General features: G+C 41.7%; 2 protein-coding genes and 1 long non-coding RNA gene across 3 annotated transcripts in view; 2 read left to right on the top strand and 1 right to left on the bottom strand.

Annotated features, from left to right (window-relative positions):
* The window catches only part of LOC308571958, a 59864-nt gene that overhangs the window by 22278 nt on the left and 11074 nt on the right, over window positions 1–26512 (bottom strand). The window lies entirely within an intron of this gene.
* LOC308570703 (vomeronasal type-2 receptor 26-like) lies at window positions 1752–13420 on the top strand (the record flags this gene model as incomplete). The annotated part of the gene is made up of 5 exons (XM_081165615.1): window positions 1752–1866; window positions 8583–9443; window positions 10026–10253; window positions 11897–12023; window positions 12519–13420. Exons 1-5 carry the CDS (start codon window positions 1762–1764, stop codon window positions 13418–13420), a joined length of 2223 nt encoding a protein of 740 aa, XP_081021741.1. The 5' UTR covers window positions 1752–1761.
* Window positions 21452–26204, top strand: LOC308571927 (vomeronasal type-2 receptor 26-like; the record flags this gene model as incomplete). The annotated part of the gene is made up of 4 exons (XM_081167579.1): window positions 21452–22288; window positions 23077–23304; window positions 24483–24609; window positions 25096–26204. 4 exons carry the CDS (start codon window positions 21452–21454, stop codon window positions 25995–25997), a joined length of 2094 nt encoding a protein of 697 aa, XP_081023705.1. The 3' UTR covers window positions 25998–26204.

The raw sequence follows: 26512 nt of genomic DNA, 5'->3' as shown, positions 1-26512 counted from the left end.
ACAACAGTGCAGGAGAAAAGGTGCGCTTTGATGAAAATGGCAAATTAATTGCTTACTTTGACATTATAAACTGGCTCATGTTTCCAAATCAGTCCTTTCTTAGAGTCAAAGCTGGGAAGGTAGACTCTCTGGGTGCCCAGGAAAAATCGTTCACCATTTATGAGGATGCCATTGTATGGCCCAAACAATTTAACCAGGTGGGTTCTCTGTACTTTTCAAGGTTCGTTCCATCACCTGCCCCATGGTCAGGAAGAAGATAGTTACTCAAATGGTTGTTTCTCAGTATTCTGTAAATATAGTGAGCCTTGTTCAATCTGAACATTCATGTGCCACTTAATGTTCCTTCTCCACTTACAAGGAATCATTCATTCAGAGCGGTAGCAACAACACTCTAGAACACACTCCTGATTAATATTAGGCATGCTCCTTCACTGTATTTTTTTTTTTGCTAAAACCCCTTTTTCATTCGTTAAGCATGTGATGGCAGGATAGGTAAATACCAATATCTCTCCACATTGAACACTACTGTCAGCTGATTGAAGTGGGTGGCACTGTGGTCTAAACCACTGAGCCTCTTGGGTGTGCAAATCAAAAGGTCAGCGGTTCAAATCCATGCAATGGGATGAGCTCCCATTGCTCAGTCCCAGCTTCTGCCAACCTAGCTGTTCAAAAGCATTCCAGTGCAAGTAGATAAATAGCTACCACTGTGGCTGGAAGGTAAATGGTGTTTCCATGCTCTCTGGCTTCTATCACGGTGTTCTGTTGCACCAGAAGCAGTTTAGTTATATGGTCAAAGCTGTCTGTGGATAAACGCCGACTCTTGGCCTGAAGCGAGATGAGCATTGCACCCCACAGTCACCTTGACCGGACTTTACCATCCAGGAGTCATTTACCTTTACCTTTTTACCTACACAGATACAGAGAAAGAGAGAGAGAGTGGGAGAGGGAGGAAGAGGGAGGGAGAGAGAGAGAGAGAACTCACTACTTACACACATCAGCCATTTAACTTGTGGGTATTCAGCTTTATGTGCCTGGTCAGCTGATAATCCGATCAGCTGATAAGCCGCTAAAAGCCGCTAATAGCGCTAATAGCGCTAATCCTCTAATCCGTCAATGGGCTTGCTTCGCAAGATGAAAAAACCGCTAGACGAAGAGAATCACAGAACGGATTCTTTTCTTCTTGCGAGGCACCACTATATTTATTTATGAGGTAATTGAGGCCCTACATATCTGAAGGCCTGTCTCTTTCCATAAGTACTCTTTTGGGTATAAAGATAAGCAAAAGGTCCCTCTTGGTACTTCTGCCACCCTAAGAAACCTGGGGGATGGCATTCTGGGAATTGATGTTCTCTGTGGCAGCTCCCAAAATATGTCCTCTTCCCCACAGGGGCATGTCAAACATCCTCATTTTATAGTTACTATTGAATGGTGAAGATACAATTAATGACAATTAATACCACCACTTTTGTTTGATGTACATTCCTTTGGTTTGTTTTAAAATGTGTTATAGATGTTAATGACTATTTATTATTTGATTTAATGACATATATATGGCTATATTTATGTTGCTCACTGGTTTGGTGGCCTTTGATCTAAAAAGTGTTTTATAAATAAACCATACCATAATGTGAGCCAAGGACTCAAGTCATTATGGAGGTTCTAAAAGTCCACTGCATTCACAATACTCTCTAAGGTTCATGATATTACCTAAAACATTATGTTCTAATATTTATGGACAGACCTCGCCCATTTCTGTATGTAATGATCATTGCGGTTCAGGTTATAGTAGGACCAAGAAGGAAGGGAAACCATTTTGTTGCTATGATTGCATTCCATGTCCAGAAGGAAAGATCTCTAACCAGAAAGGTAAGAAAAGTTTTAAAATGTTATATAGAGATGTATGCATGCTACCTATTTCAAACATGATTTTAACCCTCCCTAGGGTATACAAACATTCAAGAAGGTCACTCTGGGCTGCTAATGAGTCTTGTATTTTCTTTAATCTGTATATGCTCTCAGCTCAGCTAAAGCCTTACCAAACATTGGTCTGCTTAAACCATGAGCCAGTACTTTCTTGTCAAAAACATTCCTCTATTCACCTTCATTATGCACAGAGATTCACCCTTAAAATAAGCTGCAGTTCAGAAAGGGTAGAACCACCAATTTTAGTCTCTAATCAAAATAGGGATGTCCTATTCCATAATAGTAATAACAATAACTTTACTATTTATACCCCATCCAGCTGACTCGGTTGCCACTCTGTGCAGCTTCCAATATATATAAAACATAATAAAATATTAGACATTAAAAAAAAAATCTTCCCTATTTAGGGCTGCCTTCAGAAGGCTCTGGTGTCGGATAACTCCATACCCTTCAACATTACTCTGAAGTAAAAAGGGACATCCCACCATACCCTCCAACATTTTTCCTATGAAAATAGGGACATCCTAAGGAAAAGTGGGACATTCAGAGATCAAATCAGAAACTGATACAGCTTCAGTAAAGCGGGGAAATCCCTGGAAAATACATACACTTGGAGGGTCGGTAGTCTGCTGAGATTTAATTGCATTCCACCAAAATATTGAAGTAGTTTATGAAGTGTGCAGCTATCTGCATTATTTCCACAAATATGACACTGAATGAGAGATGTGAGGGGGAAATGTGGACTAGTCTACATGGGCCAACAGATACTTGCCTTGTGCAAAGGAATAACAGAGCAAAAGAGACAAGCGAAGACCACATCAGGGCCTGGTTCAGTTGGCTAAAGACAGGGCTAACTGAAGAAAAAAACATCTGATGCCTGCTGCTGTTTCAAGGGGCTGGTAGTTTTGCTTTGTAATCTGCTGTGTTTTCTAAATGTTGTTGACTGCTTTGACGAGTCGAGTAAAGAAGTGGGATATAAAACAAAAAAGCCTTTCCCCTTACCACCACTAGACTCTAAAAGTCTTCAGTAAACATGTTTTTGTTTTATTTTCAGACATGGATGACTGTTTTCAATGTCCAGAAGATCAGTACCCAAACATTGGCCAGGATATATGTCTTCCAAAAGATATTAGCTTCCTGTCTTATGATGAACCTCTGGGAATCAGTTTGGTCACTTTTGCTCTTTTATTGACTTTCATTACAGGTTTTGTGCTTAGGATCTTCATCAAGCACAAAGACACTCCCATAGTCAAAGCCAACAATCGGACCCTCACCTATGTTCTCCTCATAGCCCTCATTCTCTCCTTTCTTTGTCCTTTGCTATTCATTGGCCAGCCCACAAAAATAACCTTCGACAAACTGCTTTTGCAGTGATCTTCTCAGTAGCAGTGTCTTGCATCTTAGCAAAAACAACTATAGTGGTTCTAGCTTTCATGGCTACCAAGCCAGGCTCCACAATGAGGAGATGGGTGGGGGGAAATCTGGCCATCTCCATTGTTCTTTTCAGTTTCCTCATTCAAATGATGATTTGTAGTGCCTGGCTGATAGTTGCTCCCCCACTCCCTGATTTAGACAAGCACTCAATGACTAAAGAAATTGTACTGCAATGTAATGAAGGATCAGTCACCATGTTCTACTGTGTCCTAGGCTTCATGGGAATGCTGGCCATGGTCAGTTTCACTGTGGCTTTCCTAGCTAGGAAGTTACCAGACAGTTTTAATGAAGCCAAGTTTATCACTTTCAGCATGTTGGTCTTTTGCAGTGTGTGGCTGTCCTTTGTTCCTACCTACCTGAGTACCAAGGGAAAGTACATGGTGGCTGTGGAGATCTTTTCTATTTTGGCCTCTAGTTTTGGATTACTGGGCTGCATCTTCTTCCCCAAATGTTATATTGTTTTGGTGAAGCCCGAGTTAAACAGCAGGGGAAAGCTTATTATAAGAAAGAATTAAAGCATGAACAAGTCTATTTCACAAAACTGTTCCCCAAAGCCAACAGAGGAGCCCATGTAGCTGTTCTCCCTGGACTTTCCCCTGACAAAGTACTCTGATTAAGGGAAGCAGTGGTTCATGTATCCTAGACTCATAGAGCTGGAAGGGACCCTAATTCCAAGATGCTGACTACACATTTTAGAAACTCCATGGGTTACAAGGTCTTCTTTAATGAGGTTCTAACTTCTAACTTCATCAATATACCACTGATCCCTTATTAACTAATGAAAGGAAAATTAAAATTACATTTCTGAATATGTGACAAAAACATTTTTTTCAGCAATTCCAGCGGGATTCCTTAGCACTGAATGATTAACTATGGGCTATAATTGAATGATTAACTATGATGATTAACAGGGCTATAATTTGAGCTTCTGTTTCTCAAAAACCCCTGTGGACTTACAGGTACAGTGGCCACTGGCAAACCTAATGCAACGTATACTAAAATTAATTAGAATTAAACAGACTTGTGATCCACAAGTCACATTTTAGATACTCCCAGATTGTGTCTTCTCAAGAAAATAAACTACCATTTAAATGAGACCATATTTATCTTGGAGAAGATAAAACGTTTTTTCTGCGTAGAACAAACAGTTGCCTTTGTATTGAGAATGGTGGTTTTAGTGGTCTTGCTGCTGGAACTGTTTTCTTACAAAGTATGTCAGGCTCACCTAGCAGAATGCAGGCTCCAAGGTCCACACCGTCCACTTCACATGTATCATCAGCCAGGAGAGTTCCTCATTGGTGGCATTGTTTACCATGGTGGCATCATGTCTTCTCCAGCAACATTCACTGAGGAACCCCCACCAGCGCTGCTTGAAAAGCTTGTGTAAGAACTAAGCCACTCATTTATTACAGCACAGGAATGATCAAACCTAGAGTTGCAGCCTCAGAATAATGACTGAGACTGCAAACCTCTATCCATTGACCTAGGGATAACCACTTTTGATTTCAGTGGGACATATGCTGATGTAAAAATACATAGGAATGTCTTCTGAATTAAGAGAATAGTCTTGAAGCTCCCATTTCTCGATAGGGAAATGGATACAACTGTATTGAAATGTATATATATTTGTATGTCTGGGATATCCCTTTTGAACAGCCTTGGTTTTGACAGACTTGGTTTGAACACACGTGTTAGTAAGAATGAATTTTAAAAAGCAGCAACACCTGTACTGAACCTGAATGCTCATATCGTTTCATTTTCTGACTCAGGCTAAAGTTTGTTTCACATTGAAGGTATATATTATGAAGAATAGAATTCTGTGAATTACAACCACCGTCACTTCCTCATGAATAAGAAAGGCGTCTAACAGGAGAGAGCTCAGAAACTTTGTAAATGTCAGGGAAAGTCCTAGATGTGTCAGAGAAAGAGCTCAGGGGTTCCACGTTTCCTATGGGCACCACATTAGCAACCCCTGGTCTAGATATCATTGGCCTTAAGATTGGAGAACTGGGACAAAATGAGCAAAATGAATTTCAATAGGGACAAATGTCAGTTTCTGGTTTTTTTATTATTATTTTTTTATAAAAAATTTATTGGTTTTTCACAATTTTTATAAACACAAACATTACACAATACAAACAAACAAACACACAAACAAACATGTATAATTTCAAATCCTTTTTTCTTAAACCTTACTTCGCCGACTTCCCCATACCTGCCCTTTCTGCATCCCGATTTCCAATTTTTTTTCAGCAAATCCTGCCCCTTGGTTTTATCAAATTTTCCCTTATTTTTTCTTTTACTTAATCTTTCACAGCTATAATCCCTTTTTTTCTAAAACCTCAACATTTTAGCATTCATTAATTTTACAATGTTTCTTAAGATAGATTTTAAATTTCTTCCAGTCTTCATCCGCTGTCTCTTTCCCCTGGTCACGGATTCTGCCGGTCATTTCAGCCAGTCCCATGTAGTCTATCACCTTCATCTGCCATTCTTCCAAAGTGGGTAGATCTTGTGTCTTCCAATACTTTGCAATGAGTATTCCTGCTGGTGTTGTAGCATACATAAAAAACGTTCTATCTTACTTTGACACCAATTGGCCGACAATGCCCAAGAGAAAGGCTTCTGGTTTCTTAGGGAAAGTACATTTAAGTAACTTTTTCATTTCATTATATATCATTTCCCAGAAAGCCTTAATCTTCGGGCACGTCCACCAAAGGTGATAAAAAGTACCTTCAGTTTCTTTACATTTCCAACACTTATTATCAGGCAAATGGTAGATTTTTGCTAGCTTGACTGGGGTCATGTACCACCTATAGATCATTTTCATAATATTTTCCTTTAAGGCATTACATGCCATAAATTTCAAACCGGTGGTCCCAAATGTCAGTTTCTGCACTTAGGCAGGAAATACCAGCTGCACAAATCTAAAATGGGGAACACCTGGCATGCCAGTATAACATGTTGTCAGAGCTGCTTCAAGATCCTAGCTCACAGAGGATCACGCTAGCCAGCGGTCATTAAGTAAAAGTCTTTATTGAGTTACAGTTTCCATTCCCAAGCTGCTGCATGCAACTCTACGTCTAATGGCTAGATCGGCGAAGCTCCGTCTGAGTCTCCGCCCCTTGTGCACCAACTTAATATCCTAGCCCTGCTCCACCTTTTCCGCCTGACTGCTCTCCTCTGGGTCCCTCTGCCCCCCGGGGTCTCTTCCTTCCGGGATTCTTCTGACGCCGACCCCCCGGACCTCCCTGTCTCCTTGCGCCGGGCTTTAGGACCTGGCTCCCTTTCCTGGCTGCCTACTGCGTCACTTTCCTGTGCATTTGAACTTGGCGCGCGCGCCCAACCTTCCACTTTCCGTCTGACCGTTTCTTCGCTCCCCGATGGAGGTGTGGCCACTCCTGACTCGTGCCCTCCCCCCTGTTGCGAGCTGCCAGCGCTTGATCTCTGGCGCTCTTCCTCTTCCCTGCTCTCTGGCTGTGACGCTGGTCCCGATTTTCAACTGCTCTCCTCGGAGTCCCCTCTGGCCCTATCTTCCTGGGGTGTCCCCCTAGGCTCCCCCCTTGCCCTGACCACTGGTGCTCCTTTCTGTGAATCTTCTGATTCACTGGAAAGACTCGGAGATCTCGGGTCGTCATCATCACTCATCTTTTCTTCTGCCTCCTCCCCCTCGCTCTCTGTTTCCTCCCTTGCCCTTGCCTCTGCTCCTGAACCCCTGACACATGTGAAAAGGATCAAGGATAACATGTGAAAAGGATCAAGGAGTCTGCATCAACAGAAGTATAGTGCCCCAATCAAAAGAAATCATAGAGCAGCTCTCTTTTGCCTTGCTCAGACCTCACCTGGCGGATTGTGTTCAGTTGTGATAGCCATTTACAAGTATCTCAAGGGCTGTCACCTAGAAGATAGAGCAAGCTTGTGTTCTCTTGCTCCAGAGGGTAGAACCCAACCCAATGTATTCAAGTTGCAAGAAAAGAGATTCTGTGCAAACATCAAGAAAAACTAGCTTGTTATAAGAACTGTTCAGCAATACACTGGACTGGGAGTTAACTCCACTGAACTCGATATGATTAACTACTGTGTTGATATGTAAAAGGATATATCAGTTCCTTATGATACTGTTTGCAACTCTCATTCTAGGGTGGTGCCTAAGGTTTACCAGCACATCGTGTCCTTGGCATTTGCAGTCAAGGAGATCAACGAAGACCCTCACATCCTACCCAATATCACCTTGGGCTTTCACTTATATGACAGCTATTCCAATGCAAGGAGCACATATCTTGCCACACTGGTACTTTTATCCATGGAAGAGAAATTTGTTCCTAATTATATATGTGATGTTGAAAATAATCTGGCAGGGGTCATTGGGGGACTTGATTCTGAAATCTCCTTTTATGTGGCAACAGTTTTGGATATCTATAAGATTCCACAGGTAGGACACCTACGTACAATACCTCTATCAGCTTACACAAAGAAAGAGGCTGAATTCACAGCAACATTTCAGGGTGAGGAGAAAATGGGGAGCAGAACCATGTACACCACCTTCGGAGCATTGAAAAATAAAGGAGATACAGAGTTAAAATAAAATAAAGTAACCTAAATAAGAATGGCTGCAATACCAGAAAAAATATGCCACACCCCCAATCTCTAACACACACCTCAAGGACATCCCAAAGGCCAATGATGGGAGAAGGGGTTTCTTCATCTCCAGCCATAACACCATATGTTAATGTTTAGGGGGAAATGGCAGTTCTGCTTTGTGCTGGGATATGTGCATTGTGAAGATGACAGAAGCTACACAAAAGAAATGTTGCAATTCCAACCCAAGATGCAATTCTGACGTGGCTGCAGTAAATAATATCTAAAGCAGTGCTGGGCAATCCTCTCTTTAGGGCATGGTTTGTCCCTTCAATCTGTTTTATCCTTCATAAAAGTCCCTACCAAATTTTGCAAGCATGAATAAGCTTTTAAAAAATAAAGATAAAATAGGAACATTGTTCCTCTCTGCTCAACAGAACAAATGCTTAACAAGCAGGAATTGGAGAAGATTCCAATTTTCACCCAATCTGCACCTGTGTCATTTGTATAAATGAGAGAGGGCATGCAACCCCTGGTGGGTGACAAAGGGCATGTCTAATAGGATTCACCACAAAATGTATATTAATAGTTTGAAAGAACAATGCAAGTATTACAGTGTCTCATCTCTTCCTCCATTCCCTCTTTAGCTTATTTATGGATCTGCTCCAGTGATGAATGATAAAAGCCCAGGTCTTCCCTTTTACCAGATGGCAGCCTCAGAAGCCCTTCAGTATGAGGGAATTCTCTCTTTGCTTCTGCATTTCAGGTGGATGTGGATTGGAGTCATTGCAACAGACAATGACAATGGAGAAAGATTTGTGCAAACCATTTCCCCAATGTTTACCAAGAGTGGTGTCTGCTTTGCATTCCTAGGAAGGATTCCCAATTTTAGTTTTATTTCTGAAGTTGATGACATGCTACGTCAGGGGGCAATAATAAGCCAGAAAATTTTTAGTAGCAAAGCTAACGTAGTGGTTGCCTCTGGAGAATCTTATTCCATGGCAACTTTTAGATGGCTTCCATACATTTCAGAACATGATGACATAAAAAATAATGTAAAAAGTAAAGTATGGATAATAACAGCCCAGGTTGAGTTCGCTTCATTTGTCTTTCAAAGGTACTGGGATTCGGGAATATTCAGTGGCGCTATAGCCTTTGAAATTCACTTTAGAAACCCACCAGGATTTTATCAGTATCTTCTGCACAGAAACCCTTCCAGCACAGATGGGGACGGTTTTATCAGGGACTTCTGGCAACAGACCTTTGAATGTGTATTGCCAGATATCTCTGCAGACAAGGTGGAGGGGAATATTTGCACCGGAGAAGAGAAGCTGGAGAGCCTTCCTGGATCCCTTTTTGAAATGAGCATGACAGGCCACAGTTATAGCATCCATAGTGCTGTCTACGCCATGGCCCATGCTTTAAATGCCATGTCCACATCCAGACTCAGGCACAGAGGAATGGTGTACAGAGGGAGAGGGAAGAATCCAAATCCACAGTTTTGGCAGGTAAAGGCTGAACATCCTCAACTCGCAAAACCCAAAATTTATAATTCTGCAGACAGAGTTGGTGATATTGTGCTGCTTGCAATTGGCCGTAGACCCTATAGGGAAGGGAAGTGATGGTTGTGTCCTTCTTTGAGCAGGTACTGCCCTGTGTTTGAGCATAAAGCATTTGTATGAGAGAAGCTTTGCAGCTTAATGAGATCCCATGCCATTCATAGATAGGAAGCTGTGGTAACGGTCGAGAGAGATTTTCAGCATCCCCTCTATCCCATATCAAACAAATCCTTCATTATAGCAGGTGTAGCACACCACTGCAGTGTCTTATGTGGTGTTCAGGGAGAGGGATGGAGGGAGAGGGGGGGAAGCTCACTACCTACACCTATTTAACTTGTGGGCACTCAGAGAAGGATTGTAAGGAAGACTGAGAGAGATGCCTGTGTGTGAAAGAAAATTGGTTGAATCTCTCCATGCTTGGACCTGAATCCACTGACAGTTGACTGAATCACCCCCACCATTTCTTAATCCTCCGTCCTGCATTAGACTGCAGTCTTTTCCAAACAATTGCCTTTTCTGCTTTCAATATAGCTCCATCACTTTCTGAGAAGTAAATCATTTAACAATACATCAGGAGATGTGGTCTTCATCAACCCGAATGGAGAGGCATCATCTAGCTTGGATATTATCAATTGGATTATATTCTCCAACCAAAGTTTGCACAGAGTGAGAGTTGGGAGGATAAATCCTCAGGCTTCACCAGATCAATCATTCATCCTTGATGAAGATGCCATCACATGGCACAGTTGGTTTAACCAGGTAGAGTTGCATTGTTTGCTAATTCAAAAGAGAGTCAGTTTTGAATAAGCAATCATTATCCACCAGCATGTTTTCTCACTGTTTTTTGAGCCACAAGTTGAGGAGTGGTTTATGACCAAAGCATCCAGGTACCAGATTAAGAGCCAAAAGCTTACTGCTAGAAGCCACACAAGGAATAAAGGCAAATATTTTATTAACGGGGTTACAAAACAGAAGAACCATTTTACTACAAAATACAGTTAAGCAAGTCTAACAGCGTAAATATGCCTTAGGAGGATCCTAGTTCAGATGAAAATAAGAAAAGCTAGGTTTTCTCACCCTAATCCCAACCATTCACAGACCCCACTACAAGCTACATCCAAGCAAATGTGGTTTTTGCATCACACAATTCATCATATGAATGTGGGTCATTAGGTCCAGGTCAAATACCAGTTTTTCTATGAAAGGGCCTGGAGACAGGAGGGAAGGTTTTCTGTCAGTCAAATAGAGCCTCTGGTTCATTTCCTTATCACAAGAGGGTATACATGCTCAGAGACCATGAAGCTATCATCTTCACGATCATTTTCACCTTGAAGCAAACTTACATCAAAAAGTGCACACAAGTGGTAAGTTGGACTAATTAAATGGATTATTTTTTTCCACTAGAAGACTTCAACCAGAATCCTAAGTATAAAATAAAACTATTGTAAAATAAACCAAAGAAATTGGGATTGCTTTACACTTATTAAGTACTCATTTCTGACTGAGTGAAAAATGATGTATGAATTGATAAGCCCCAGGAAATTGTCTTTCCTGCTAGAGAATTGGGGAAAGTATGCATAATAATACCAGAGGAAGAAACTAAGAACAGACAGCAGCAGGTGCAGGAGAACACTCATCTTCTCAGGGTGCCAGTGGAAGAGGTGGAAGGAGGAGAAGTGGTGGAGAATGAGAGAGTCAGGGAGTGACATGAGAGCAAAAGTTGTGAAGAGCAAGAAGACAGAGCATTAGAAAAATGAGTTATCTCAAAATATGTATTCAAAAGCATTTTCTTTTTAACATGCTCAGAATTGTGTTGCAGCATGCCAAGGAGGGCCTTAGGGCTTTGATAGCTTCCTTCCAATTCATGTATTTGTCCAGAATATTTTTGTATTGGAATTCACAAAGATTGTGTTCCTCAAAAATTAAAAACAACACCAACTATAATAGCACCCCCATTCTTAGTAGGGTTTTCCAGCCACTCTGGGTAGCATTTTCGGAACTCTTCTCCAGGCAGCATCTGATGGGTCCAAGAACAGATGTACCCACCAGCACCGAAATCAGTTCTAGAACTGTCTACCAAGTGGACAAAATACTCAAAAGTAACAATTATAACAAAATTAACAGAGAAACTAGAATAACTTCAAAGTGTACCTTAATGGACAAAGCAATCTTTGCAGAACAGATGGGACATCGCACATCCTAGAGCAATATAGAGGGAATATGACATAATTTCAAACATTACTACTAATAATAAGAAAAAAAGCAATGGCTCTTTGTATAGCCATTACACATTACTGAAAGGCTGTGTCAGTTTAGTAATATAGGGAAAGTCCCAAGAACATAAAAGGTTCCAAACTAATTAGTCTCTTGATGAACCTTCTGCTGTTTCATTTATGGATTAGATTCAGCCTCTTTCTGTCTGTACTGAGAGATGTCTTCCAGGATCCAGCAAGAAAGTGAAGGAGGGACATCCCCCTTGTTGCTACGATTGCATCCCATGTCCAGAGGGGAAGATTGCAAACCAGGATGGTAAGAGAAATAAATAGTTAAATAGATCCAGACTCAGTACTAAGCATTGAAAGGTGCTGTAAAGACGGATGACTTAATTTTCAAAAGAGGAGATGATATACTGTGTGAGAGATCCTGCATCTTTGTGATCATTGCCCTTCAGATAATCTAAATATGCTGATCTAATGAGAATGACTATGCATTGAGAGTAGTTGGATGGTATGTGGTTCAAATCAAATCTAGAAGGGGATTTTCATTCCTTTTGACTTACACAGGCTGCACCCAGGCTAGTATAATGATATGTTCCAAAATCATGAGGAGGAATGGCCCTGGCTCTGCAGTTTACAGAGCAATATCTTTGAACAGATTAAATGCAACAATACCACGTTACAGAGCATCAGGCAGTATTAAATGTGTTTTAATTTGAGCAGAGCTCTTTTCTTCTCAGACAGAAAGTCAACATTTCAGGAAGCTGACGTGATATGAACTAAAGGTCATTTCCTTATTTTTTTCCAGATATGAATGACTGTAATAAATGCCCTGACAAAGACTATCCAAGCAAATACCGTGATGCCTGTCTACCCAAGGATATCAGCTTCTTGTCTTATGAAGAACCTTTGGGCATCAGTTTAGCCTGCTGCTCTCTTTCCCTTTCCTTGATCACAGCTCTGGTACTAGGTACATTTATAAAACACCATGACACACCCATTGTCATTGCAAACAACCGAAACCTCACCTACACTCTCCTCATCTCTCTCCTGCTCTGCTTCCTGTGTGCATTACTATTCATTGGCCGACCTGAGAAGGTGACATGCCTCCTCCGACAAACAGCTTTTGGCATCATCTTCTCAACTGCTGTTTCTTGTGTCCTGGCAAAAACCTTCACGGTGGTTTTGGCCTTCATGGCTACAAAACCAGAATCCAGGATGAGGAAATGGGTGGGGAAAGGACTAGGCCACTCCATTCTCCTTTCCTGCTCCATTGTTCAAGCAGGGATATGTACTGTGTGGCTGGCAACCTCTCCTCCATACCCAGATGTGGACATGCATTCTGTGATGGAAGAAATTATACTAGAATGTAATGAGGGGAGTGTGACAATGTTTTACTGTGTCCTCATCTACATGAGCTGCCTGGCAACTGTGAGTTTTGTTATGGCTTTCTTTGCCAGGAAATTACCAGACAGTTTCAATGAAGCCAAGTTTATCACTTTCAGCATGTTGGTCTTCTGCAGTGTTTGGCTGTCCTTTATTCCTTCCTATCTGAGCACCAAGGGAAAATATATGGTGGCTGTGGAGATCTTCTCCATCTTAGCCTCTGGTGTTGGGTTGCTGGGCTGCATCTTTTCCCCCAAATGTTATATAATCGTTCTTAGGCCTGAGCTGAACAATAGAGAACAGCTAATAAGGAAGAAAAAGTAAATAAATAGGACTTCCGGGTTAGCGCGATCGACTAATGGCAGATTCCCTCTGAGCTCCAGAGGGAATCGGATCCGTAGGATAGGGTCTTGCCACTGCAGCGACGCGGGGACCCTTAAAAATCACAGGCGGGGAAGCCTGTGAACCTGGTGACTCGGTGGGCACCATTTGCGCCCCCCCGACCCGTGAAGGAGCCTTTTTAAAGGCTTCGCAACGGGAGATGGGGTGAGTGGCGCGGTGCTGTGACTCGACTGCTTCTCCTACGGAGTGAAGCCGCATGCCATGGTCGGAGAGCGCTGACTTCTTCTTGTGATCAATTGCACTCTTAAGCAGCAACCCATGAGTAGTACAGAAATTGGACTTTCAAAGGAAAATCTTTTGTTGAATTAGACACGATCGGGGAAGGCGTAAACAGGAAGTCCGTCTCCCCGTCTTATAAATAATCTAAAGCAAGGACTGACTAACTAAGGTCGAGAGGATTTTTTCCTTCATATTGGGCAAAAGATATTAATTTCACGATTTGGCAGTTTAAGTAATTTCTACTGGAGGACAAGAGTTAATTTTTGGAGCTGAAGTGTCACCCCCCCCCCGGACCCGGGAGTGATCCGCGAGAAAGCCTGTTGGAGAGATATTGAAGAGTTGACAGTTGCCAAACTAGCTGTCAAGACGGAAAAAGCGAACTTTGTTTTCTGTCTCTGCTGGATATATTTGTTACAATTTGGTTATATTTTGTTGAAAACAAGGAAGAACCGATACAAACTAACTTGATTTTTGGATTTGAACTGGATGGAATACTAAGTAACCAAAATCCCTCTAGAGGGGTTTTTGGGACATTACAAGAATGACTGAAGGAGGGAAAACTCAAGCTAAATTGGACAGAATTTTCTTTCTCTTGGGAAAGTTACAAGGCCAAATTGATGTTTTGGCTACTAACGTTGCAACCCTGGACTTAACAGTAAACAAGTGCATTGAATTTGATAAGGACTTGGTCCAGGAAGTTCATGCAGCTGGACAAGAGAAGAAAGTTGAGAACTTTGAGAGTATGGAGAAAGAGACATATGTTGTTTCTGAGGAAAGGGAAGGAGGAGATGTGGTGTTGCAGATGACAAAGGAGAGCCAGAGTCCTGACATGATGGCTACAAAGGAAACTAAGAATTGGATGATGAAAACTTGGTCTAATTTGGAGACTGAAGAATGGAGAGATCTCTATATGTGGAGATCTGAAGATCCAAGGATTACAAATTTGATCAAGGTGAAAGCTGGAGCTTTGGGGACATTTGGATTTGAAAGGAGTAAGAAACAAGATTTGGGCTCCACTTTTAAGTATGGTGGTCTGGCTGGAGGAAGCACTGTCCTTATTGGATTAGAGCATCTCCGAGATCTGGTGTTTAATATTAAGGACTATCAAAAAATCCGGCAGAGAGGAACTGAGAGACAATTAAGGGCCTCAGATGTGAGATCTCCAGGCTGATAGCAGACTAAGATTGATGGACATTTGTTGAGGATTGAAACCGGGAAAGGGGACGGGGTGGGGTTTGGGTATCCGAAGGGTGTATAAATATAATTTGTCTTTTTCTTTTATTCTGTTTTGATATCAGTATGAAAAGTGGGGAATTCGTGGAAAGGAATTTGGGTCGACTTTAGAAAAAAGGATTTAAGAATGAGTACTGAGGTATAAATCTTGAGGTCTATAAGGTAAAATTGGTTTTTTAAAATGAATTAAGTATAAAAAGGTTAAAAACTGGGGATAAGAACTTGTTGAATTTACAATTCGAATGGGAATATAAGAAGGGGGGTGTGGGGAAGTCAGGGAAAGATGTTATAGAAAATAAGGATTGCAAATTGTATATGTTTTTAATTTTTCTTTTTGTTTTTTCTTTTTGGCTTTTTAAAATGGAAAATTCCTAATAAATATTTATTTTTAAAAAAGTAAATAAATAATAACCTGTCCTTTGTTGTATCTTGTGCTTTTTTCTTTGTGTGCAGTAGAATATTTGCAAACATGTGTTCAGCTACTGCCTTGCATAATTTTTTCTAGATGTTTTTTCTAGATTTTCCTTGTGGTGATTGATGTTAGGCAATCATAGATATTGACTATTGAATTCACTATGGAAAAAAAGAGTGAACAGGGGAACCACCCCTGATGCTCTGAAAAAGCCATTTTCTGTGTTGGGGAAGCAGGAAGCTGTCAGCTCCCAGGAATCCTGACAAAGTTAAGGGACTTACGAGTATAAGAACCATCATCCTGCCTCATTTTGGGATATATTGAATAATTCCCCAATGTTCAAAAAGTCACATTGTCTCCTGATTTTGAAGTGGATGTTAGAATGCTGAAGACAAATGTACAGAATTCAAGGGACACTGTCATCATCTCTATTTTGTCTCTTCCTTTCTTAATGTGGGTGAAGGATTCCAGTTATAGGGAAGTTCACCACATAAATATGATGTACACTCAATAATTCATATTATTTCCATATGACAGTATCAACCCAATTCTCTCCCCAATGCTTTTTAACATCTTTATGCGCCCTCTTGCCCAGATTATCCGGAGCTTTGGGCTGGGCTGTCATCAATATGCTGATGACACTCAGCTCTATCTACTGATGGATGGCCACACCAACTCGGCCCCTTACACACTGACCAGATGCTTGGAAGCTGTGGCTGGATGGTTTCGTGGGAGCCGATTGAAACTAAATCCTTCGAAGACAGAGGTCCTATGGCTAGGTCGGGATAGCATGGGGATGAGGGACCAACTCCCTTCTCTTGCGGGGGCCCAATTAGTGCCATTGCCTTCCGTTAAGAGTTTGGGTGTAATCCTTGACGCCTCCCTTTCCATGGAGGCGCAAGTCACAGCAACAGCCAAGGCGACATTTTTCCACCTTCGCCGCACCAAGCAGTTGGTCCCTTACCTTTCCCGCCCCGACCTGGCCACAGTGATCCATGCAACAGTCATCTCCAGGCTTGACTACTGTAACTCGCTCTACGCGGGGCTGCCCTTGAAGCTGTCCCAGAAACTCCAGCGGGTACAGAATGCTGCAGCGAGGCTCCTCACGGGGTCTCTGCCATGGGAGCATATTCATCCAGTGCTTTTCAAGCTGCACTGGCTCCCGGTGGAGTACAGGGTCAGATTTAAGGTGCTGCTTTTGACCTTTAAAGCCCTTCACGGCCTAGGACCCTCGTACCTACGGGACCGCCTCGCCTGGTATGCCCCACGGAGAGCCTCAAGGTCCATAAATAACAACACCCTAGTGGTCCCAGGCCCTAAGGAAGTTAGATTGGCTTCAACCAGAGCCAGGGCCTTTTCAGCACTGGCCCCAACTTGGTGGAACGCTCTGTCTCATGAGACCAGGGCCCTGCAGGATCTGATCTCTTTCCGCAGGGCCTGTAAGACAGAGTTGTTCCGCCTGGCCTTTGGATTGGAGCCAATTTGATTCCCTCCGCCCCCTTTTTCTTTTTTCTTTTCCTTCTCCTGCAATGAGGCTCCATTTTAATATTTTAATGTTCCATTATTTTAATGTTGTATTTTATTTTTGTTTTTAAGTTGTAATCACTCATCTTGTTTTTATTATTGCTTGTAAGCCGCTCTGAGCCCGGCCTTGGCTGGGGAGGGCGGGGTATAAATAAAAAATTATTATTATTATTATTAACCCATTCCTTCACTGCAGAGAAATAATTATGAAATAAAAGCTCCACAATTTATGTTTGGATTGTATAAAAACTACTTTATCATTTACTAACAGATATATCCCATTTCCACATGTAATGATCACTGCAGTTCAGGTTATATCTCCCGTTGCTCTGTCCCAGCTTCTGCCAACCTAGCAGTTCAAAAGCATTCCAGTGCAAGTAGATAAATAGCTACCACTGTGGCTGGAAGTTTTGGATTACTTCTAGTTTTGGATTACTGGGCTGCATTCACCCCCGCACCCAAATGTTATATCATTTCGCTGAGGCCAGAGTTAAACAGCAGGGCACAGCTTATCATAAGAAAGAATTAAAGCATGAACAAGTCTCTTTGACTAAACTGTTCCCCAAATCCAATAGAGCATCCCATGTAGCTCTTCTCCCGGACTTTCCCCTGACAAAGTACTCTGATACCAACAAGGAACACAGGCAGCTATGTGGGCATGAACCATAGCAGAGCCATCCTTCCAAGTTCATTCTTCTCTGAATTTGATGTTCTTTCCCCCTCATACTAAAGTTTAAAAAGGAACACTTCTGTACAAATATTTTAAATTATGAATTAAAAGCTAAGGGTTGCATTTCAGACTACTAAAGATATTGTTGTAAAATTCATCATATTTTACAAATGATTTAAAAACCATGGAAGTGTAGTTCCAAGTAACTACTATGTGTAGGGTTGCAGTCATGCCACATGGCTGGTGTGAAACCAGGTCTACTCATTTCGACTACACCATACTACATTTTGGGATCTCCATTGGTTCCAAGGTCTTCTGTGATGAACTTCTAACTTTACCAATACACCACTGGCCCCTTATTATCTAATGAAAGGAAATTAAAAATAACAGTCCTGAATATGTGACAAACACATTTCCTTCAGCAGTTCCACAGGGAATCCCTAGCTCTGAATACCTACATTCCTCCTTGGTTATTAACAGAGCTATAATTAAATCTGCTGCTCCTCAAAAAAAATCACTCTGGATTTTCACTGGCAACTGGCAACATAACACAAAGGATACAGCAACTTAACCAGAATTACTTAAATAGTGTCTGGGATACACCCAGATTGCATCCTCTTAGGAAACTTAACTACCATTCAAATGAGACAATTTTTATCTTGGAGAAGCTGATTATACTATTGCCAGAGAAATCATGGTTTCTGTGTAGAAGAAACAGTTGCCCTTGCATGGATGGTGGTTTTAGTGGTCTTGCTGCTGAAACTGATTTCTTACAATGCATGTCAGGCTCACATAGGAAAATGCAGGCTTCAAAGTCCACACCGTCCACTTCAAACGTACCATCAGCCAGGAGAGTTCCTCATTGGTGGTATTGTTTACCATGGTGGCTTCCTCTCCTCTGCAGCAACATTGACTGAGGAACCCCCACCAGCGCTGCCTGAAGAGCTTGTGTAAGAACTAAGCCACTCATTCATTACAGCAGAGGAATGATCAAACCTAGAGCATAATGGCTGAGGCTGCAAACATCTACCCATTGACCTAGGGATAAGCACTTTTGATTTCAGTGGGACATATGCTGATGTAAAAATACGTCGGAATGTCTTCTGAATTAAGAGAATACTCTATAAGTTCCCATTTCTCAATAGGGAAATGAATATAATTGTATTGAAATGTATATATATTTATTAGCCCTTTTGAACAACTGATTTTGATAGACTTTATCTGAGCAGGAGTGTTAGTGAGAATGAATTAAAAAAAACTTTACAGAAGCTGAATGCTCTTATTGTTTCATTTCCTGATCTTAGGCTAAAGTTTGTTTCACAATGACGGCATATACAGTGGTACCTCGGGTTAAGTACTTAATTCATTCTGGAGCTCCATTCTTAACCTGAAACTGTTCTTAACCTGAAGCACCACTTTAGCTAATGGGGCCTCCTGCTGCTGCCGTGCCACGGGAGCACGATTACTGTTCTCATCCTGAAGCAAAATTCTTAACCCGAAGTACTATTTCTGGGTTAGCGGAGTCTGTGACCTGAAGCGTATGTTTCCTGAAGCTTATGTTACCTGAGCTACCACTGTAATATGAAGTAGAGAATTGCGTGAATTACAACCACCATCTTTGCATCATAAGTAAGGAAGGGGTCATTGCAGGAGAGAGCTCAGACACTTTGTAAATGTCAGGAAAAGACTTCAGATGTTTCAGGGAAAGACCCCAGGGGTTCCAATGTTCCTATGGGCACCACATTAGCAACCCCTGGTTTAGAAACCATTGGCTTTAACAGGCCTTAACTGGGACAAAACAAAATGAATTTCAGTAGGGGCAAATGTCAGCTTCTGCAGGAAATACCAGCTGTACAAATATGAGATGGGGAACACCTGGTTTGCCAGTGCTATGTGTGAAAAGTCTGCATCAACAGAAGCATAGTACCCCAATAAAAAAACCCACAGAAGAGATCTCTTCTGTGCTGCGCAGAACACACCTGATATATTGTGTTCAGTTGTGTTCAGCACAATTTAAGAAGGATACTGACAAGCTACAACATGTGCAGAAGAGGTTGACACATATGATCAAGGGTCTGGAAGCCAAACCTTATGAGGAAAAGTTGAGGGGGTTTGCTATGTTTAGCTATGAAAATAGGAGACTGAGGGGATATAGGATAGCCATTTTCAAATATCTCGAGGGCTGTCACCAGGAAGATGGAGCAAGCTTGTTTTCTCTTGCTCCAGAGGGTAGTACGAGAACCAATGGATTCAAGTTGCAAGAAAGGAGATTCTGTGTAAACATGAGGAAGAACTTGCTGATTATAAGAACTGTTCAGCAGTGGAAAGGACAGGGAGTAAACTCCATTGAACTCAATAGGATTAACTATTGTAATTCATATCTGTTCTTTCTGATACTGTTTGCAAATCTCATCCTAGGGTGGTGCCTAAGCTTTACCAGCACATCGTGGCCTTGGCATTTGCAGTCAAGGAGATCAATGAAGACCCTCAAATCTTACCCAATATCACCTTGGGTTTTCACTTATATGACAGCTATAACAATGCAAGGAACACATATCTCGCCACACTGCTGCTTTTATCCAGGGTGGAGAAATTTGTCCCAAACTATATATGTGATGTTGAAAATAATCTGGCTGGGGTCATTGGGGGACTTGATTCTGTAATCTCCTTTTATGTGGCAACAGTTTTGGATATCTATAAGATTCCACAGGTAAGACACCCATGTACGATACCTCTCTTAGCTTGCTTTGAGAATGAGGCTGAATTCACAGCACCAGTTCAGAGTGTATCACCAGTTCAGGGCGAGGATGAAATTGGGGGCAGAACCATGCACACCACCCTCACCAGCCATTTTTGGATTTGCAGCATTTCCTGCTTAACGAGAAGGGTATCTGAATTGAGTTGCAGGGGAAGCAGGGGAATTGGTAATAGGATAAAAATTCACAAGTATTTCCGAATACAATAATTATTTGCCTTCACGACCCCACACCCAATATGTCAATATTTAGGGGGAAAGGGCTTTCAAATTAAACACACTCTGGAGTTATGGCAAACTGCAGATACAGTCCAGATCTGCAGGAGAACAGCAATAGTATTCAGCAGCTGGTTCCAAAGTGAAATAAATGTTCATAGATGAAGTCTGAGAAGTCTTGAAGGAGAAAAGGCAGAAATGGCAGTTCTGCTGTGTGTTGGGGGATGTGCTTTGTGAAGACAAAATAAGCTCCAGAGAAGAAATGTGCATCTGACCCAAGTGGCAGTTCTGAAGTGGCTGCAGTAAATAATGTCTAACACAGTGTTAGGCAATCCTTTGTTTAGGACATCGTGTGTCCCTCCATTCAGTTTAACCCTGCCAAATTGGGAATATTATTATTATTATTTTTTTAAAGACTATAATAGGGAAAATGCGCCTCTCTGGTCAACAGAACAAATGTTGAACAAACAGGAATGAGAGATGACCTCAATTTTGAGCCCATCTGCATGTGTGTCTTTTGTATAAATGAGAAAGTGCATGCAACCCCTGGTGGGTGGCAAAGGGCATGTCTGACTGACAGGATTCACCACATAATAAAGTGTATGAATACAGTGGTACCTCAGGTTAAGAACTTAATTCGTTCTGGAGGTCCATTCTTAACCTGAAACTGTTCTTAACTTGAGGTATCACTTTAGCTAATGGGCCTCCCGCTGCTGCCGCGCAATTTCTGTTCTCATCCTGCAGCAAAGTTCTTAACCTGAGGTACTATTTCTGGGTTAGCACAGTCTGTAACCTGAAGCGTCTCTAACCTGAAGTGTCTGTAACCCGAGGTACCACTGTAATTTGAAAGAACTCTGCAAATATTACTTTGTCTCTTCTCTTCCTCCATTTACTTTTTAGCTCATTTATGGCTCTGCTCCAGTGATGAATGATAAAAGCCCAGGACTTCCCTTCTACCAGATGGCAGTGTCAGAAGCCCTTCAGTATGAGGGAATTCTCTCTTTGCTTCTGCATTTCAGGTGGACGTGGATTGGAGTCATTGCAATAGACAATGACAATGGAGAAAGATTTGTGCAAACCATTTCCCCAATGTTTACCAAGAGTGGTGTCTGCTTTGAATTCATAGAAAGAATCCCCAATTTTAGTTTTCTTTCTGAAATTACTGACATGCTACAACAGGGTGCAACAATAAGTCAGAAAATTTTTATCAGCAAAGCTAACGTAGTGGTTGCCTCTGGAGAATCTTACTCCATGTCAACTTTTATGGTGCTTTCATACATATCAAAACATGATGACAAGACAAAGAATGTAAAAAGTAAAGTATGGATAACAACAGCCCAGGTTGAGTTTGCTACATTCGTTTTTCAAAGGTACTGGGATGCAGGAATATTCAGTGGCGCTATAGCCTTTGAAATTCGCTTCCGAAACCCACCAGGATTTCATCAGTATGTTGTGCACAGAAACCCTTCCAGCACATATGAGGACGGTTTTATCAGGGAATTCTGGCAACAGGCCTTTGAATGTGTATTCCCAGAAAACACTGCAGACAAGGCAGAGGGGGATATTTGCACCGGAGAAGAGAAGCTGGAGAACCTTCCCGGATCCCTTTTTGAAATGAGCATGACAGGCCACAGTTACAGCATCCACAGTGCTGTCTACGCCATGGCCCATGCTTTACATGCCATGTCCACATCCAGACTCAGACACAAAGGAATTGCATATGGAGGGAGAGGGAAGAATCTGAATCAACCATTTTGGCAGGTAAAGGCTGAACTTCCACAACTGGCAAAGCCCTGCTACTTCCTGTCACTTTTTGGGTTCCCAAGATCCTATCAGCTTGTTCTTTCCTCTCAGAGTTCAAGCATTTGCACTAGTGTATCTGGAAGAAGAACCCAGAATTGAATTTATAATTCTGCAGAGTAGGAGGTGGCACTGATATGATGGTATCCTAGATGATTTCCCCATATATTTTTCTGCTTTCAAATGGCAGTAGACTCTATAGGGAAGGGAAATGATGTTTGTGTCCTTCTTTGAGCAGTTATTGCCCCATGCGTGAGGAGAAAGCATTTGTTATGATGGAAGCTTTGCAACCCAATGAGATCCCATGCCATTCATAGATTGGAAGCAGTGGTAATGGTTGAGAGAGATGTTCAGCACTCCCTCTATCCGATATCAACCAAATCCTTCCTTAGAGCTGGTGGTCACAAACTACTGCCGTGTCTTCTGAGGTGCTCAGGGAGGGAAGGACGGAGAGAGAGAGAGAGAGAGAGAGAGAGAGAGAGAGAGAGAGAGAGAGAGAGAGATTGCTGCTTAAACATTTTTAATTTTTGGACAATCAGAGAAAGAATGATTGTAAGGAAGATTGAGATAGATGCATGTGTGTAAAAGAAAATTGGTTGACTCTCTCCATGCTTGGGCCTGAATCCACTGGCAATTGACTAAATCACCCCCACCATTTGCTGTAGGTTCTTCCCATAGAAACAAAATGCTCCTCCCTGCATTAGACTGCAGTCTTTTCTAAACCCCTTTCTTTTCTGCTTTCAATCCAGCTCCATCACTTTCTGAGAAGCATCTCATTTAACAATACTGCAGGAGATGTGGTCTTCATCAACCAGAATGGAGAGGCAGCATCCAGCTTGGATATTGTCAATTGGATTATATTCGCCAACCAAAGTTTGCACCGGGTGAGAGTTGGGAGGATAGATCCACAAGCTCCTCCAGACCAATCATTACTCGTTGATGAAGATGCCATCACATGGCACAGCTGGTTTAACCAGGTAGGGTTGCATTGTTTGCTAATTCAAAAGAGATTCAGTATTGAATAAGCAATCATTATCAACCTGCAGGTCTACTCACTGTTTTTTGAGCCACAAGTTGAGGAGTGGTGTATGACCAAAGCAATGAGGTACCAGATTAAGAGCCAAAATCTTACAGCTAGAAGACACACATGGATTAAAGGCAAATATTTTATTAAGGAGGTTACAAAACAGAAGAACCCTTTTACTACAAAATACAGTTAAGCAAGTCTAACAGTGTAAATATGCCTTAGGGGATCCTAATTCAAATTGAAATACAGTTGTACCTTCAGTTACAGACACTTCAGGTTACAGACTTTGCTAACCCAGAAATAGTACCTTAGGTTAAGAACTTTGCTTCAGAATGAGAACAGAAATCGTGCAGCAGCGGTGTGACAGCAGTGGGAGGCCCCATTAGCTAAAGTGGTGCTTCAGGTTAAGAACAGTTTTGGGTTAAGAACGGACCTCCAGAATGAATTAAGTTCTTAACCCGAGGTACCACTCTAACAAAAAATAGATTATCTCACCCTAATCCCAACCATTCACAGACCCGACTACAAGAGCATCCATGCAAATGTGGTTTTCGCATCACACAATTCATCATCTGTGGGTCATTAGGTCAAATACCAGTTTTTCTTTGAAAGGGCGTGGATATAGAAGGGCAGGTTTTCTTCCAGTCAATGGAGCCTCTGTGTACATTTCCCCAGCACAAGAGGGTGTACATGCTCAGAGACCATGAAGCTATAACGTGGATTTGGAACACATCCCCAGGAATCAGATGGCTCCAAGAATAAATGTACCCACTGGCACCAAAATCAGTTCTAGAGCTGTCTACCAAGTGGACAAAATACTTAAAAGCAACAATTATAACAAAATAAACAGGGAAACTAGAGTAACTTCAAAGTGTACTTTAATGGACAGAAAAATATTTGCTTAACAGATGGGGCACTGCACATCCTACAGCAATATAGAGGGAACATCACATAATTTCAAACATTAATATTAATAATAAGAAAAGACGAAATGGCTCTTTGTATAGTCATTACATATTACTGAAATGCTGTGTCAGCTTAGTAACATAGAGAAAGGACAAAGAACATAAAGGGTTCCAAATTCATTAGTTTCTTGATGAACCTTCTGCTGTTTCATTTATGAAATAGAGTCAACCTCTTTCTGTCTGTACTGAGAGATGTCTTCCAGGATCCAGCAAGAAAGTGAAGGAGGGACAGCCCCCTTGCTGCTACGATTGCATCCCATGTCCAGAGGGGAAGATTGCAAACCAGGATGGTAAGAGAAATAAATAGTTAAATAGATCCAGATTCAGTACTAAGCATTGAAAGGTGCTGTAAGGATGGAGATCTTAATTTTCAAAAGAGGAGATGATCTACTGTGTGTAAGATCCTGCTTCTTTGTGATCATTGCCCTTCAGATAATCTAAATATGCTGTTGACTATGCATTGAGAGTAGTTGGATGGTATGTGGTTCAAATCAAATCTAGAAGGGGCTTTTCATTCCTTTTGAATTACACAGGCTGCACCCAGGCTAGTGTAATGATATGTTCCAAGATCATGAGGAGGAATAGCCCTGGCTCTGCAATTTACAGACCAATATCTCTGAACCGATTAAATGCAACAATACCACGTTACAGAGCATCAGACAGTATTAAACTTGTGTTTGAATGTGAACAGAGCTCTTTTCTTCTCAGACAGATAGTCAACATTTCAGGAAGCTGACGTGATATGAACTAAAGGTCATTTCCTTATTTTTTTCCAGATATGAATGACTGTAATAAATGCCCAGACAAAGAATATCCAAGCAAGAAAAAGGATGCATGTCTACCCAAGGATATCAGCTTCTTGTCTTATGAAGAACCTTTGGGCATCAGTTTAGCCTGCTGCTCTCTTTCCCTTTCCTTGATCACAGCTCTGGTACTAGGTACATTTATAAAACACCATGACACTCCCATTGTCATTGCAAACAACCGAAACCTCACCTACGCTCTCCTCATCTCTCTCCTTCTCTGCTTTCTTTGTGCATTGCTCTTCATTGGCCGACCTGAGAAGGTGACGTGCCTCCTCCGACAAACAGCTTTTGGTATCATCTTCTCAACCGCTGTTTCATGCATCCTGGCAAAAACCTTCATGGTGGTTTTGGCCTTCATGGCTACAAAACCTGAATCCAGGATGAGGAAATGGGTGGGGAAAGGACTAGGCCACTCCATTCTCCTTTACTGCTCCATAGTCCAAGTAGGCATATGTACTGTGTGGCTGGCAACCTCTCCCCCATACCCAGATGTGGACATGCACTCTGTGATGGAAGAAATCATACTAGAATGTAACGAGGGGAGTGTGGCAATGTTTTACTGTGTCCTCATCTATATGAGCTGCCTGGCAACTGTGAGTTTTGTTGTGGCTTTCCTCGCCAGGAAATTACCGGACAGTTTCAACGAAGCCAAGTTTATCACTTTTAGCATGTTGGTCTTCTGCAGTGTTTGGCTGTCCTTTATTCCCTCCTACCTGAGCACCAAGGGAAAATATATGGTAGCTGTGGAGATCTTCTCCATCTTAGCCTCTGGTGGTGGGCTGCTGGGCTGCATCTTTTCCCCCAAATGTTATATAATCATTCTGAGGCCTGAGCTGAACAATAGGGAACAGCTAATAAGGAAGAAAAATTAAAGAAATGATAACTGTCCTTTGCTGTATCTTGTGATTTTTTTCTTTGTGAGCAGTTGAATATTTGCAAACACATGTTCAGCAACTGCCTTATATGGTTTTTTCTAGACGTGTTGATTGTTGATAGCCATTCATAAATATAGAATATTGCCTTCACATCAGAGAAAAGTGTGAGCTGGGGATTAACCTCTGATGCTCTGAAAAAGCTGCCTTAATAATGATGCTGTATTGTTTTTAACACTTGATTGGAAGCAGCCCAGAGTGGCTGGGGAAACTCAGCCAGAAGGGTGGGGTTTAAATAATAAATTACTATTATTATTATTATTGGGAGACCAAGAAGCTGTCAGGTCCCAGGAATCCTGACAAAGTTAAGTGACATGACTGGAAGAATCAACTTCTCACCCCCAAAACACACAAAAACCCCGAGGGCATGGGGTTTGCCAAAGCCTCCCTTTTGTAATTATCTCTGAGGTGGCTATAATTTATGACTGAGATAAGTTTTTATCTTTGTTGGTGGA

Source organism: Podarcis bocagei, assembly GCF_964188305.1.
Source record: "Podarcis bocagei genome assembly, chromosome: 13".
In the NCBI taxonomy this organism is placed as follows: Eukaryota; Metazoa; Chordata; class Lepidosauria; order Squamata; family Lacertidae; genus Podarcis; species Podarcis bocagei.
The sequence above is the reverse complement of the archived record's forward strand: the minus strand, read 5'-3'. Positions and strand labels throughout refer to the sequence as shown.